The sequence below is a fragment of the Oncorhynchus kisutch genome, linkage group LG8 (assembly GCF_002021735.2).
Source record: "Oncorhynchus kisutch isolate 150728-3 linkage group LG8, Okis_V2, whole genome shotgun sequence".
Taxonomy (NCBI): Eukaryota; Metazoa; Chordata; class Actinopteri; order Salmoniformes; family Salmonidae; genus Oncorhynchus; species Oncorhynchus kisutch.
Genome location: NC_034181.2, coordinates 59,438,954 through 59,455,260, shown reverse-complemented (window position 1 = coordinate 59,455,260; position 16,307 = coordinate 59,438,954). Strand labels below are relative to the sequence as shown.

Genomic DNA, 16,307 nt, shown 5'->3' with positions numbered 1-16,307 from the left:
GTTGAGTGTATGTAAACTTCTGACCCACTGGGAATAAAAGCTAAAAATAAATAATTCTCTCTACTATTATTCTGACATTTAACATTCTTAAAATAAAGTGGTGATCCTAACTGACCTAAGACAGGGAATTTTTACTCTGACTAAATGTCAGGAATAGTGAAAAACAGAGTTTAAATGTATTTGGCTAAGGTGTACGTCAACTTTCGACTTCAACTGTATGTTAAGGGGACCTGTTGTAGTTTTACTACCAGTCACTGTGTCTTACACCATTGTAGTGGTGATAGGTATTAAAGAGTCTATTTCATAGCTAAGTTATCCACTGAGGAGCTCGCTAACCTCACGACGGAAGTACTCTCTAAGCACTGAACCACTCGTACGCGGTGTGATCATGGTTCATGACTTCTAATAACTTTCCTACTGAATGGAGGATTCTATTTATTAGAGGCTTGTGTGTTAACCATCAGAAGAGTGTTTTGGAGATTCCCTTCCACATGTTGCAATCTGTGTGACTACAAACTCCTCTGTCGCTGTTATCAATAGCAATTTGACTTGTGAGGTCTCTAACCTTCTTACTGATTGTAGCTGGACTAACTGTGCTGGCATTGGTCCTGGTACTCAATGGGACCAGTTATCCTACCGATTTATTCTGAAATGTTATCCGACCAGAACACACGATAAGAGCGTTTTACTAGTTGCATGGTAGTTGAAACTACACATGGCAAGGAATAATCATTTGTTTTGGAGGTGGAAAGCCCACTCAACTTATTTTACGACCAGTGTGGTACACCTCAGTGATATCTTAGATGTGTTCTAAGGTTATCCTTCGAGGGGCCTGCCTGCTCCTATCTGTTCTCATAGGAAAGTTCACAGCAAGATTTGTTTCCTGCCCTGGCGGCCTCGTACAGAGTTGCATGTAGTCTCAGACCCCCCCCACCACCACCACCACCACCAGAGGTTGGTGTTGGTATCCGAGGCACACACGAAAAGGTCGGACCCTTCGTACGAGTTGTCAGCAGCCGCGTTGTTATTAGATTGGCTGTAACCTTTCAAACAAATCTCCTGGTGTTTGTGCTTCAAACCGCTCAGAGGCTGTCGAGGCCTGTCAGTCACTACAGTATCCACGTGTGGCAACCTATCCAGTACCTGGGAAATGAGAAGAGGATATCTGTCTGCGAAATCGCACAGTGTTTCATCGGGTCAGTTTGGGACTGACGCCACTGGTGTTATTGTAAGGGGTTTCAGTACCCCCGCAAAGAGGAAAATGTATAATCGGAAGCAGAGTACACTCAATGTTTTTATTCCTGTGCCGCAGGGCTTGCGGAAGTGTCCAAGAACAAGAGAAGTTCATCTCAGCTACAGTATTGTACGACACTAAGGAGGAGGGAAGTTGCTCATTCACAGAGACTGCTGGCTCGAAATCATGAAAATAAGGGTCAATCGGGTTTGCTGATTGAATGTGACGAGATATTGTAATATCTCCTTGGGTTGGATTCTGCACCAAGAGGTTTTCAAGTGTCTTTTACCCAAGGGGTGCTGCCGACAGATACCCCTCGTGGATGACTGCATTGCAGCTAGCGTTAGGAGAAGACAGTGTGGTCAGTGGAGATGGCACGGTGACCTGTGACCATACTTGGTTGGTTTTTCAATCCAAATGATCCTTTAAATCTGTTCCGAGTAGCAGTGGTTCAGATTCTAGGCTGGTAACATACACAGGTTGAACGAGCGATACGTCCTGGAAGTGTAGTTTCAGCATGAGTCTCAATGTGAGAGGCGCGGTGGTCTGAGTGAAACCTCGAAGTGTAGAGTTGCATCGTTCCTTTTTTAACCAACGTTTAGTTGGCTTCAAAGATCTTTTGAGACCATTGAATAATGTTTGAGAGACGAGCGATATTGTCGAGCCCAAATCAATTAGCGCTTCACAAGTTAAGCAGTCCTCCAGGACTGTTTATGGGCTGTTTGAGTTGCGTTTTGTGGTCATATTCCCCACAAAGTGGAGTGGTTGTTCGCAATGACGTGATGTGTCATTTCTGTTCATGGTGAAAAGAGGTTGATTGTAGTGGTAGTCATTTCGAATAGCGACGTACTCTCCAGTTATTTAGACTGCGGTGGGTATTGGTCTCGTGGTTTCGTGGCAAAAACTATTATTGTGTGTCATCTCTCAATGCTCCAGTTGCTTGGTTGGGTATTCACGCTGTAGCGCGTGACTTTTCTGGAATTCCTGCAGATGGTACCTAAGGGAGGTATTCTGCTGCATAGCAGAGTCCACTTGGGCACTTTGAGTACTGAATTTAGACATGTGAGTGTTATCTGTCATAGTTTGCAGGTAGAGGTCTTGAGTACAGAGCGAGAGATTCAGTGATGAGATTTCCTCCGCTAGCTTAGAAATCAATATTTCCATCTTCATCACCTGAGTTCTCTCATCATTCATTTGGTCAAGCGACTTCAATGAGTTCTGCTGATTTGTCAACCATCTTGGTCCTTGTGTTCATTAACTGATCGTCTTTCGTCTGCAGCATTTGGACTCGAAAATTATTGTTTTGAGTAACGTGCATCAAAACTGCATGCATGTTATCAAGTTGCACGCTCCTGTTTGTAGATAGCTTGACTAGATTTATCTAGTTTGGCGTGGACTTCATTGTATTTAGTTCTGGCTAGATCGAGTTGTTCCTGTAGAAAACGATTTTTTTTAAGAGTTTGTGCTCATTCATTGTCATAAGTTTTTGCAATTACTTTTAATTGTTCAGTTTCAAACACAGTTCATTGGCTAGCAGGATGTTTTCATGTTCTGCTTTTGTCATTAGTGGCCTGGTTCTCTCCACCAGTCCCTTCATATCAACCAGTTCTTGCTCGTGCTTCAGCTGTGCACTGTGGTACTGGACAGATGCCAATCTCAGATGGCGATACATCAGGGCTAAACTGAGAGAGGAGAGAGAGTAATTACATTATGCTATCTTTGGTTAGGGGACCCCTGGAGGTCTGGGGCATTGCAGTGCTAGAAATGTCACTACAGACCCGGGTTCGATCCCGGGCTGTATCACAGCCAGCCGTGATCGGGAGTCCCATAGGGCGGCACACAATTGGCCCAGCGTCGTCCGGGTTAGGGGAGGGTTTGGCCAGGGGGGCTTTACTTGGATCATCACACTCTAGCGAATCCTTGTGGTGGGCCAGGCGCCTGCAGGGTGACCTCGGTCGTCAAGTGAATGGTGTTTCCTCCGCCACATTGGTGCGGCTGGCTTCCAGGTTAAGCGGGCAGGTGTTAAGAAGCGCGTTTCAGAGGACACGTGACTTGACTTTCGCCTCCAGAGCCTGTTGGGTATTTGTTATTTTATTAGGATGCCCATTAGCTATTGCAAAAGCCGCAGCTACTCTTCCTGGGGTCCGCACAGAACATAATACAGAATGACATACAGAACATCAACAGATAAGAACAGGTCAAGGACAGAATGACATACATTTTTTTTAAAGGCATACGTAGCCTAAATATCAATGCATATACACAAATTATCTAGGTCAAATAGGGGAGAGGAGTTGTGCTGCGAGGTGTTGCTTCATCTGTTTTTTGAAACCAGGTTAGCTGTTTATTTGAGCAATATGAGATGGAAGGAAGTTTCATGCAATAAGGGCTCTATATAATTCTGTATACTTTCTTGAATTTGGGGAGGTGCAGCGATTTCGACGAAGATCGAAATCGGGGTAAAATAAAATAAAAATAAAAAACTAATGCTGAGCTAACATTAGACTTAATTGAACATCAGACTAATTGAACATTCTCATTATCTTTGACCAATGACAGTTTTGAACTCTCAAAGGCCTTCAGTTCACTGTCGATGGTTAAAAAAAAAATCGCCCCTTCATTGGACTCCGGTGCCCTTCAGTTATGCATTAGCTTTTGGGTTCTTAATTGAAGCATTGAAGACGGCGCGGCTAATGTGTACAACAGTGCTGACGCTCCTTAACAGTACATCTTGGGCTAGTTATGCATCAGCAATTTAGAATTAATAGTGACACTGCATGATTCGCTAAAGGATTGCAGCTTGCCAAACATCTTTCTTTTACATTTTGTCCATTCCCTTGGAAGAAAATGTATAGCATTCCAGGCCTTATTCATCTCTGCTAAAACGCTTACTTACAGTATCATGCACAGCACATCTCTCCAATAACTTCAGCCAAAGATGTTGGTGTATATATACAGTTTCACCTTTTCTTCTCTGACTCTGCATCAGCCTGCAGAAACAAAATGGGACAGACACACACACAAGAGAGTTTTTACCTAGCAACATAACAGCCAAAGCTTACAAAGTCATGTTGTCAGCTATGTTTGCATTTTGGAGTCAATCATTGCAAGTAAGCTAGCTAGCTACCTAGTTTACTCATGAATTAATTGTATGTCTTCAATGCATGACAGGGGCCTACATTTGGAGGAAGATGTATTTGGAATACATGTTTTAATAATGTCACCACCAAGGAAGTCAGTGTATAACCATTCCACAAATAGCAGCTATGCATAATGTTTTGTAATTTTCTCCATGGTGAGAATAATAATTAAATGTAGGTCCTAATGTGATGTCAAAGGGCATTAGCTTATGCAAATGATGATTGGTCATGTTTAGTTATCTCATAACTTGAACAATGGAGTAGTGTAAAACAAAACACATAACACAATTTAGTGTCAGAAAAATCCCAAGTATTTTAATCAGATAAGAATTCATAAAGAGAATAATTGATTAGTTATTGCTCATCACAGTAAAAAAAAAAGGTAACCCTTCTGACCGACGTCATTTAGTAACTTGACGTGTTGCGTAAGCAGACAGCGCTTGCGCCCCTTGCACAATCCAGGCAAGGTCGTAGCTAGCTAGCATTGCAAGGAGCCTACCTCGCTTAAAAGATGATGTCCCTTGCCGCTCGTTCGGGGGCATTTTCCCCATACTTGCAGGCAACGAACTATGCAGTTGCTGGACCACTCAAAGCACTTATTCCAGGGGTGGTTGTCAAGGGAGAGAAAGTGTTGGTAGACACGAAGAAACCTTTCCTAACCCGCGAGTCCCTGAACGGTCAGAGCCCCAAGACCGGGCCGGCAGTATCAGTTAGCATAAATGGTAAGTAGCTAAGCAAGCTAGCTAACAGCATCTAATGGCTAACGTTAATAATCGGTTTATTTGTTTTACTTGTGGATGAGTCATTGACATAAGATGTTAGGACGTGCTGGTGTAGTTTACCAAAGTCCAGTGTGTATGCTGTAGAATCTGAGAGGATTGTTTTAATAAATTAGCCTAGTGTTCATTAGCATTGGCTAGACGCGGCCTAGTACCCAGCCAAGTAGTTAACTAGCTAACTAAGGTAACTAGCTGACTGCGAGGTCAGGACCAAACGCTTAGAACAAGAATTTAGTTTACTTGCTAGGTAAGTAAGTGGGGTGTCCATTCTAGTTAAGATAACATTACATAACCCATTCAGGTGGGCCTTAGAGATGCTAGCCAGCAGATCCCGACACTACCATTAAGCTTGTTTACATTGAGCTGCACTGGAGGTCAGAACGCAATGATGAATATATTAAGTCACTATGGAGCTGGCGTGAGATGGAGATATTGGTTATAAAGCTTACCTCTATGCAGGGATGGGATATGCAACCGCACTCCAAATTGTACCTTAATCCACACTGATAGATCAACAAGATTGAAATACTGCTTGTTTTCCCAGAAAACTGCCATTTCTGTCCTCATGCTAGCTAGCAATTGCCACTGCAGCCAGTTTGGTTGACACAGCCATTCCAACCAGCATTTTTTGTTGTTCAAAGTGATTTGCCATTCCATAATGGCTACTGCTAGCTAGCATGAGGATGAAACAGTATTTCAATCTTCTCAATGTATCAGTGTGGAGTAAGGTCAAATTGAGTACAGTGGCATATTCCATCCATGCATTGAGGTAGGCCACCCCCAGGTGGTGAAGGTAGGAAACAACATCTCCACCCCACTGATCCTCAACACTGGGGCCCCACAAGGGAGCGTTCTCAGCCCTCTCCTGTACTCCCTGTTCACCCATGACTGTGTGGCCATGCACGCTACCAACTCCATCATCAAGTTTGCAGACGACAATACAGTGGTAGGCCTGATTAGAGGAGGTGAGGGCCCTCTGAGTGTGATGTCAGGAAAATAACCTCCCACTCAACGTCAACAAAACAAAGGAGATGATCGTGGACTTCAGGAAACAGCAGAGGGAGCACTCCACATCGACGGGACAGTAGTGGAAAAGGTGGAAAGTTTTAAGTTCCTTGGCGTACACATCATGGACAAACTGAAATGGACCACACAGACAGCGTGATGAAGAAGGCGCAGCAGGCCATGTCATCTAAAACACTCAAACTTTTACAGATGCACAATCGAGAGCCTCTTGTCGGGTTTATCACCACCTGGAACAGCAATTGCACCGCCCTCAACCTCAAGGCTCTCCAGAGGATAGTGCGGTCTGCACAATGCATCACCAGGGGCAAACTACCTGCCCTCCAGGACACCTACAGCACGCGATGACACAGGAAGGCCAAAAATATCATCAAGTACAACAACCACCTGAGCCACTGCCTGTTCACCCCACTATCATCCAGAAGGCGAGGTCAGTACAGGTGCATCAAAGCTGGGACCAAGAGACTGAAAAACAGCTTCTATCTCAAGGCCGTCTGACTGTTAAACAGCCATCACTAACATGGAGAGGCTGCTGTCAACATACAGACTCAAATCTCTGGCCACTTAAATAAACAGACTTGATGAAGGTGTCACTTTAATGATGTTTACATTGAGGAATCACTAGTCACTTTAAATAACGGCACTTAAAAATGTTTACATATCCTACATTACTCATCTCATATGTAAGTACTGTATTCTACACCTTCTACTGCATCTTGCCTATGCCGCACGGCCATCGCTCATCCATATATTTATATGTACATATTCTTATTCATCCCTTTACATTTGTGTGTATAAGGTAGTTGTTGTGAATTTGTTAGATTACTTGTTAGATATTACTGCATAGTCGGCACTAGAAGCACAAGCATTTCGCTACACTCGCGTTAACATCTGCTAACCATGTGTATGTGATCAATAAAATGTGATTTGATTTGGTTTTCATAACACCGTTTCCAGTGTCTTAATGTAACCATGATTGCATTCTGAACCCAATGCAGCTCAGTGTCAACAAGTGTAATGGTAGAGCTGGAATCTTCTGCATAGAGTGAGGAGTGCTTTCTTGGTCACTACATGTAGGCCAAAGGTGTATTCATTTCTATTATTTTGTTGTAAAACGTTTAGTCTGTTGCAAAACGTTTTGCAATGAAACAAGGGTTTCTGTTGGACAAATTCAGGAAGGTCCCTTCTCATTACGTTTGCTCTGTTTGGTTCTTAAACGGTTTCCGTTACAAGACACATTGATTATGCCCTGGCTAATGGGCTAGCTAACTTAGAAAGCTTGCTAGTTAGCTACTTTATAGAATATTTAAACTTGACTTTTAAACAATCTGTTCATACATTTTCTATCTAATTAGCTATTGACTTGGATGTATCTGCTGCTATAATGTGCCCTCCGGTACTTTCCTATCACATGCCATTGTTTATCTCTTAGTACTGTCTTGATTGTTTATCTAATGGACAACTTGTTTTATTTTTCAGCAAAAGCTGCAGTCCGCTTCGCTCACACTGACATCAAGGTGCCAGATTTCTCTGATTACCGTCGGCCTGAGTTGCTTGACCCCAATAAATCTTCTCAGGAGAGCAGCGAGTCCAGGAAAACCTTCTCCTACCTTGTCACCGGGGCCACAGCCGTGGTGGGTGTCTACACAGCCAAGACCGTGGCCACACAGTTTATCTCTTCCATGAGTGCCTCAGCTGATGTCCTGGCCATGTCCAAGATCGAGGTCAAGCTGGGAGAGATCCCAGAGGGCAAGAATATGACCTTCAAGTGGAGGGGCAAGCCTCTGTTCATCCGCCACCGGACTGAGAAAGAGATCGCCACCGAGGAAGCTGTGGATATGGCTGTGCTTCGTGACCCCCAGCACGACAAGGACCGCGTCGCCAAACCAAAATGGATCATTGTCATCGGCGTGTGCACCCACCTGGGCTGTGTACCCATCGCCAATGCTGGTGACTATGGCGGATACTACTGCCCCTGCCATGGCTCTCACTACGATGCCTCTGGCCGCATCAGGAAAGGCCCAGCCCCACTCAACCTGGAGGTGCCTTACTATGAGTTCCCAGATGAGGACACTGTAATTGTAGGCTAAATTGCTGGACTGAGATCACAGATCAGTATGTTTGGTATGTTTCTGTCTGACTCGTTATTCCATCCATTAGCAGGCATAAACTCTGTTTCAGGGTGGTATATTGTAAGTAATAAATGTACATTTTATCTGATTGAAAACCTCATGTTATTTATTTCCCAATCTCAGCTACATCTAATACTGTACCAAAATACGACCTGGGTTGTAAAATGAATGATGGGGTTTATTTCGCCTTAGCGTGGAATAGCATACTAATAGTAGTGATGTTTTAATAGTGCAGGTACAAGAGGATTGACCCAAAAAACATTCACCTGCTTACAGACCGTTACCTACAATTGTGTCCGAAGGTGATTCTCAAGGGTCAATGTCATGAATGATGCCTTTATGTTCCATTTCAGAGAGCTACAGGAAAAGTTTTGTCTCAGATTTTGTTGGGACGATTTAGAGTGCTTAGGTAAAGTTGTTTAATGGTAATATTGCGAGGGGTTGTATGTTTTCTTCCTATCGATATCCCTGTTTTTGTTTCGGTCGCCGTCACATAGATTAACGTTACACATTCTACGCGAGAAAGAAAAGCGGTCAGCAGGGGCTGACACAGGCATTAAATCAATGCTAAAGCAACAGAACAGTCACATTTTTCTATTGATGAGCTATCTGCCTACAGAGTTATGTAAAAATGTATACTCATGTTAAGCTAATAAATGTTTCACAGAAAATCATATTCCTTTTGTGTGCTATTTACAGTTTGCAGCTCAGACTGAGTTGCTAGTGCAGTACACAGCAGCAGCTTGCCTCTATAGTCTGAATGGCATTTGAACATTTCCGATGCACCTGCTAAAGCAAACCTCAGATTTGCGAGTACTTTGCATTTAGCTATCAGGCTGGGTTAATAACACGAACCCTCATTTGACTTTACATACAAGTCAAAACTACGGTCTGGTATAGTTCCTAGAAATGAATGGTTTGACATTGGCTAGTTACGGATAAGGGTAACTGCTCAAGGTGTGTCATAGTCTGGTATGAAGAGAAGCCTGGTGTCTGAGGTGGTCTTGACGAAGAGCTCTGGTGATTAGGAGGGAAATGGCTGCCCAACCCGCCTGGCATTCCCACGCTTCATTGACTAATAACTAGCTAATAATAAAGTGCTTGATGTCTTCCTCTCTCCGGAGCCACAGAGACAAGCTATGCATAACTGCCTGTGTGCATATTTATTTTATCCCGATGGATTCCTTGCAATCCATGTACATTAAATAGGATTGATGTGACCTGTTACTGTTTCGGGTCAACCTTGAAGAAATGTCCCCCTTGGAATTCCACAAAGACTCCCATAACTATACATGATATTGGTTGTAAATTGCCATCTATTGTACATTTTATTTTTGCATTGTCTGATGAATCAAAAGGTTTTGGTTGTGACATTGACACTGAATTCCCCACTGGCATTCATACTGCTGATTGGTTGGTAAAACTTATGTTAGGGGGAAGGCTATAGCAGAATGCCAAACGAGTAATGTTGCTGGATGTTGTGCTCTCTAAAGCAGCCACGTTGTTTGGACAGATTCTTGACAACCCTTTCACATAATATATGTAGAGGCCTCTAACCAATGCCTTATTTTTTATTTTTTTTGCAGATTTCCCTGTATTTTGACAGATGACTGACATTCTTTAGGTCAAAATTGCCCATTCTCCTGAGTGGAGCTGAAAGGATCAGATGAGAATAAATAATCGCTCCCAACCAAGCAAACTTGTAGAATGCACTTTATTTACATATCATTTCATGTATATTAATTAGTATAATAATGGAACATCTATTTGTAGGCCTATTTTATATAGAGAAAATAAGCAACTGCTGTAGCTTTTCAGATAGCATTCCCTGTCAACAGAACAAAGATAATTCCTCTGCGCAATAAGGTTTCAGATGACTCTTATTTTTTCAAAAACATGAAAACTTCACACTGTTGTATGTGTGGTTTAATTATCTAATGGCTTTCGCCACAGTACAACCCCCTCACTCTGCCTTGTTGCTTAGAGTGACCTCTGTTCCTGATAGTCTGACACGCCACCTGCCCGGACAAACACAGGCTTGCTCACTGGTGCCATGTCAACTCTGCCTGCCAGATGCCCCTTTGCCCTTCAGGTGTGATTGATATATGATTATAAACTGGGTAGTTCGAGCCCTGAATGCTGATTGGCTGACAGCCGTGGTAAATCAGACCGTATAGCACAGGTATGACAAAACATTTATATTTACTGCTCTAATTACATTGGTAACTAGTTTATAATAACAATAAGGCACCTCGGGGGGTTTGTGATATATGGCCAATATACCACGGCTAAGGGCGCTTTGCGCCGTGCCTAAGAACAGCCCGTAGCCGTGGTATATTGGCCATATACCACACCACCTTGGGCCTTATTGCTTAATTATATCACCAGGGATGTCAGGACACCACGTCACTCTTGACATTTGAAAGCTGGATTCCCCGGTCCTGCTGTGGCACTCGTTACATCCAAAAGCCTTCTCTTTATTTCGGTATCAACCCATCTGATCATTAATTCTTAGAGGTCATAGCCATTTTGAACACTGCGTACTTCCTCTGTCGGTGCTTAATGATTGTGCATGTCTGTAAAGCTCTCTAATGCACCGTTTTATGTAGTGGAACTTCTACTTGTGAACGGACTGCTGATCCGAAGGGCTCTCATGCTACCTCATTCAGCTGACCACTTGTGTTCTCAAAGTTTTTCTAGGGAACACATAAGATGCTGGCTAGGCTAATTATATTCGGCCTGGCTCAGATCCATGTAAAAACAAAGGAGGTGATATACTGTTTGTACAGTTAAACTTCTCCCCTTCGTTATATTACTTTGCAAGTCCCTTTTTCGTGGACTACTTTGAATTAATCTCTTCGAAACTGCATGGTGCAAGCATCTAATGTAGCGTTTGTCTGAAAACTCTTAAGATGCTGGAGCAGTTCTCTTTAAAGAGTGAAGAGGGTATATTGCTTTTCGTTACTGACGATGGAACCAGAAAAATAAAACAATTAGCTGCAAACTGATTTAATATTCCCCAATCTGATGTGTCAAATGAACATGTTAATCCTCTACTTGTCTCTAGGGGGTATCAGATTATGATGAAAGTGTATTTGGATCTCGTGATTCATTTGAACTTGTGTTGCGTAAATTTGCATAGTGATAAGGCGTTTCACCGTAGAACATAGCTGGAAATGTATTTTTTCCAACTTCATTAAATCTTTTTTTATTTTTTATGTTTTCGTTGTCGTGTCATCTCGTACTTTGTCTCTCAGTGAACAAAAATGTCTTAATTGCATTTTGAGTGATTAACTTCTCACATTCTCCCATGTCACCTCTCTCCTCAACTATTTTCACTGGTTCCTGGTGGCAGTTTGTAACATATTTCAGATTTTGTGGCAGCCTTCTACTCTGCTACTTTGTCTGTGTTCTACTTTTTGTTCCTTCTACTAGCGGAATATGCTCAGATGGTGCCACCGGTTCCTGTTGCTTGCCTACAGGCCTAGGGCAGTGAGGGGTACTACCCTTCACCTGCAGCCAGGCAGTGATCAGACCTTCCACCCTGGCTCGACCTCTTTGCTCTGCCACCGCTGGAAACTTGGCACTTCCATCCTTGCTCACATCCCTGTCACAGCTCTTGTTATGACCCAACGGTGGTGGAAGGACCTTCCCTCTACACAGTCGTGACAGCTGAGTCGATGTCCATCTTCCCATCACAGACTGAATACCCATCTCTTCAGATAGTAAGCTACGTTCAATGTCTCTGCTACTTCTGTGGTCATGCACTCATCCACATGTGTTGCACCACTACCGAAGTACAAAAATACAAGGGAAATGCCTGGTTTCTTTAACTTACCAAGACACTGAATGCAATGATGATTATAAGTGTGTGCATCAAATGACATTTTATTTGTCACATACACGTGTTTAGCAGATGTTATTGTGGGTGTTGCGAAATGCTTGTGTTTATAGCTCCAACATTGCAGTAATATCAAACAAGTAATATCTAACAATACACACAAACCGAAGGAAAGGAATGGAATTAAGAATATATAAATATATGGACGAGCAATGTCAGAGAGGCATAGACTAAGATACAGTAGAATAGGATAGAATACAGTATATACATATGAGGTGAGTAATGCAAAATATGTAAACATTATTAAAGTGACTAGTGTTCCATTATTAAAGTGGCCAGTGATTTCAAGTCTATGTATATAGGGCAGCATCCTCTAAAGTGCTAGTGATGGCCATATAACAGTCTGATGGCCTTGAGATTTAAAAAAAATCCGTCTCTCGGTCCCAGCTTTGATGCACCTGTAGTGACAGGCAGTGACTCGTGTGGTTGTTGTCCTTGTTTTATCTTTTTTTTTCTTTTTCGTATGGGCGCTTGCGTGTTATTTATCTGTGGTGGGAAGTGTAGCAGAATGTGCAATTGTACACTCACTCTAGAAAATAAAGCCTCACCAATCTGAATGAATGAGTGTAAATTGAGACATCACATAGAAACTGTCAGATCATTAGAGGAAATTGATCTCCTCTTTTCAGCTAACTCTGCCATGTTGGTTGCAGCTGGAGTTTCATAAAGCGACTGTGCCGGCGCCCGGTGGTACACGGTGCCACAAATTGAGATGAAAATGATTCTCCGGTGGGATCGGAGCGCATGGGGAGCTGACGTGTCGGGACGGGATAATCAAGCCTAATATAAGTTTATTTTTCCTCCTCATGCACTAAACCCTTTTATGCTCTCACAAGCGGCTGCTGATCTGCGGGTGTAAACGGCCTCATTAATCCTGTCAGTCAACAACAACAGCAACAACTGAATCATCCCCTCTCTGTGCAGAAGAGGGGAACTGCTCCGGGTCACAGACAGAGGCACGGCGGCGTTGAATGAGCAATCACTGTCCTCCATCTTTTAGTTTGTTGAGCTGGCTCTTTTGTGAAGTTGTTTCAATTTTTTGTTGTTGCCTTCTTCGTCGCTGAATAACAGCGTTTCAGACAGGGTCTCTCTATCTTTCTATATAGTTTGCTTATTTTCTTCCTCATGTACTCTTCTCACGTGCCTCGTATATCTATATCTCATCTATGTATTACACGTTAATCTCGCTTTCTCACTCAGCCTTTTTCTGCCTACCCTTCCCCCTTTCACTTCTGTATAATACTCTCTACCCCGCTCATGCTCTCTATCTCTTAGGGAAAGAGAAGTACTGCTCTTTGAGTGATGGGGACGTGACTCTCAGCAGGAATCTTAATATAGTTTATATCAGTGTAACTAACACTTCTTTGAACTCATCGCAGTTGGCATTTCCAATTAACTGCTACTGCCATTCCTCAAGAAGAATATAACATACTTTTCTCTCCGGCCCATAAACAACTGGTTCAGTTAATATATTTGAAGAAGTTTGTACTCATCTTACAATTGTAAACATTGGAACAGGGTGGGGACACTTTGATGGTTTGCCAAAGGAGTTCAGAAGGACCACTGTCCATGGTTCTTGCTGCTGTGCTGTTCATGGTGCTGTCTGTGACTGGTGGTGTGGAGGTGTCCATGGGACATGCCACAGGACCCACCATGTGCTCTTTGATTTCTGCACCATGTGCTCTTTGAATTCTGAATCATCCCTTGTTGTGGGTGCTACAGAAGTGTTTTAATAAAGGTCAGTATTGCCAGTGGAATGTTGCTTTTTTCATTTTTTAAAGTTGTGTCGTTATGCCAGCTCATTTCTTCCAAAAAGGCAGAAAAGAATTCTAAGCCTATTTCACGCAGATACAATTAGCTCAGATTACCCATCATGCAAAATACATTTTAAAGCTTCCACCTCTAATTACCTGGCTCCATCTGCACCTTTGTTTAAGAAACTCAATATCTTGTCTATTTACAACATTAATGTATGCCAATTATGCACATTCATCTACACACACTCATACCTCCCAGACAGTTACCTAAGCCCTTCAATGGATTCTTCCAGGTTAAATCTGGAATCCATCTATATAACACAAGACACTGTGACAACCTTCACCCTCCCCACTGCCGTACCTCACATAGTCAATTCTCTATCAGATACAGAGGTACCATACTCTGGAATTCTTATCTTCACATTGCCAAAACATCATCATCCCTCAATAACTTCAAGCGAAGACTGGGGGTCAGACTGATGAACCAAACACCTCAGTAATCTTCTCCATATAGCCTAACATATCGTCCAAGCACACCAAGACAGTCGTGAAAAGGGCACGACAAAACCTATTCCCACTCAGGAAACTGAAAAGATTTGGCATGGGTCCTCAGATCCTCAAAAGGTTCTACAGCTGCACCATCGACTGGATGCATATCTGCCTGGTATGGCAACTGCTCGGCCTCCGACCGTAAGGCACCACAGAAGGTAGTGCGTACCCCCCAGTACATCACTGGGGCCAAACTTCCTGCCATCCAGGACCTCTATACTAGGCGGTGTCAGAGGAAGGCCCCCAAAAAAACAAGCAGTTCCCGGAGCGCCAAGTCTAGGTCCAAAAGGCTTCTAAACAGCTTCTACCCCCAAGCCATAAGACTCCTGAACATCTAAACAAATGGTTACCCAGATTATTTGCATTGCCCCCCCCCCCCCCCCCCCCCCAATATTTTACGCCACTGCTACTCTCTGTTATTATTTATGCATAGTCACTTTAATAACTCTACCTACATGTACATATTACCTCAATTACCTCGACTAACCGGTGCCCGTGCACATTGACATTGACCCCACTGTATATAGTCTCGCTATTGTTATTTTACTGATGCTCTTTAATGACTTGTTCTTTTAATTTTTTATTCATTATTTTTTAAACTGCATTGTTGGTTAGGGGCTTGTAAGTAAACATTTCACCTGTTGTATTTGGCGCATGTGCCTAATAATACAATTTGATTTGAACACTCATATGCATACATTCATATGCATACATACATTTAAACAAAACAAATATTATTTGTTTTTCTCATGATTACTGATCATTTAATTTATACATTCATAATGAGTATGTTTTATCTATTTTAACAAACCCAAAGCCATTGGGCATCGAACTACATCTGCACACCGTTTTGTTTGTTTTTATCTGTGTTGTTGTTTATCACTTGTTTTCTTTGGTGCAAATATATGTGGATATTTTTTTACTTGCTATATTAGTATTTTTTAGTGTCATTTGGCATTGTATTTGATCTAATATGCATCTACAGGAAAAAGGCTAATACTTTCACGTTCTTTCCAATTCATTGAGTTATTCAGAGGTGTTGAATTCGACAAAATACATTTTGTGATATTTAGTTTTATATCAGACATTAGATAATACAATTTTTTCATGGAATTGTGATGCATTAAATATTTTGAATCATTGACCAAATTGAATTCAAGCACTTAATAATGGATACTACTTGCATATCACTGGGCATGTTTCGCAAGAGGCAGTTATTCCTCTCCAACACGCACAACAAATGCCTCTCATGAAGTAACAGATTACACCACTATCACTGAAATGACAGTAAGCTATTCAACCCTCCTTCCTGCTAAGGAAGCTCAAACAGCTATGGCTCCTTATATGGCTTCAGAAAGTTTTCACACTCCTTGACCTTTTCTACATTTTGCTGTGTTAGTCTGAATTTGAAATGGGTTAAATGGAGATGTATTTTTTGGTCACTGGCCAAACACAATACCACACAATGTCAGAGTGGAATTATGTTTTTAGAAATGTTTACAAATGAATAAAAAATGAAAAAGCTGAAATGTCTTGAGTCAGTAATTATTTGATTCAACCCCTTTGTTATGGAATGCCTAAATACGTTCATGGACTCACTCTGTGTGCAAAACTAGTGTTTAACATGGTTTTTTGAACGATTACCTAATTTCTGTACACCCCACATACAATTCATTATCTGTAAGGTCCCTCAGTCTATCAGTGAATTTCAAACACAGATTCAACCACGAAGACCTGCGAGGTTTTTCTAATGCCTTGCAAAAAAGGGCACATATTGGTAGATGAGTAAAAT

At 42.2% G+C, this 16,307-nt stretch overlaps 1 protein-coding gene across 1 annotated transcript; it reads left to right on the top strand.

Annotated features, from left to right (window-relative positions):
• The first annotated feature begins 4,785 nt into the window (after nt 1–4,785).
• On the top strand, nt 4,786–8,984 carry LOC109895485 (cytochrome b-c1 complex subunit Rieske, mitochondrial-like). The gene is made up of 2 exons (XM_020489193.2): nt 4,786–5,096; nt 7,656–8,984. The coding sequence occupies exons 1-2, from the start codon at nt 4,886–4,888 to the stop codon at nt 8,264–8,266; spliced, it is 822 nt and encodes a 273-aa protein (XP_020344782.1). The 5' UTR covers nt 4,786–4,885; the 3' UTR covers nt 8,267–8,984.
• Nucleotides 8,985–16,307: the final 7,323 nt, after the last annotated feature.

Excerpts from the sequence above, each read along its gene's own strand:
- LOC109895485 (XM_020489193.2), top strand. The coding sequence starts at position 4,886 with ATGATGTCCCTTGCCGCTCGTTCGGGGGCATTTTCCCCATACTTGCAG. Across the intron at positions 5,097-7,655 it reads AGTATCAGTTAGCATAAATG|CAAAAGCTGCAGTCCGCTTC; the intron begins GTAAGTAGCTAA and ends TTTATTTTTCAG.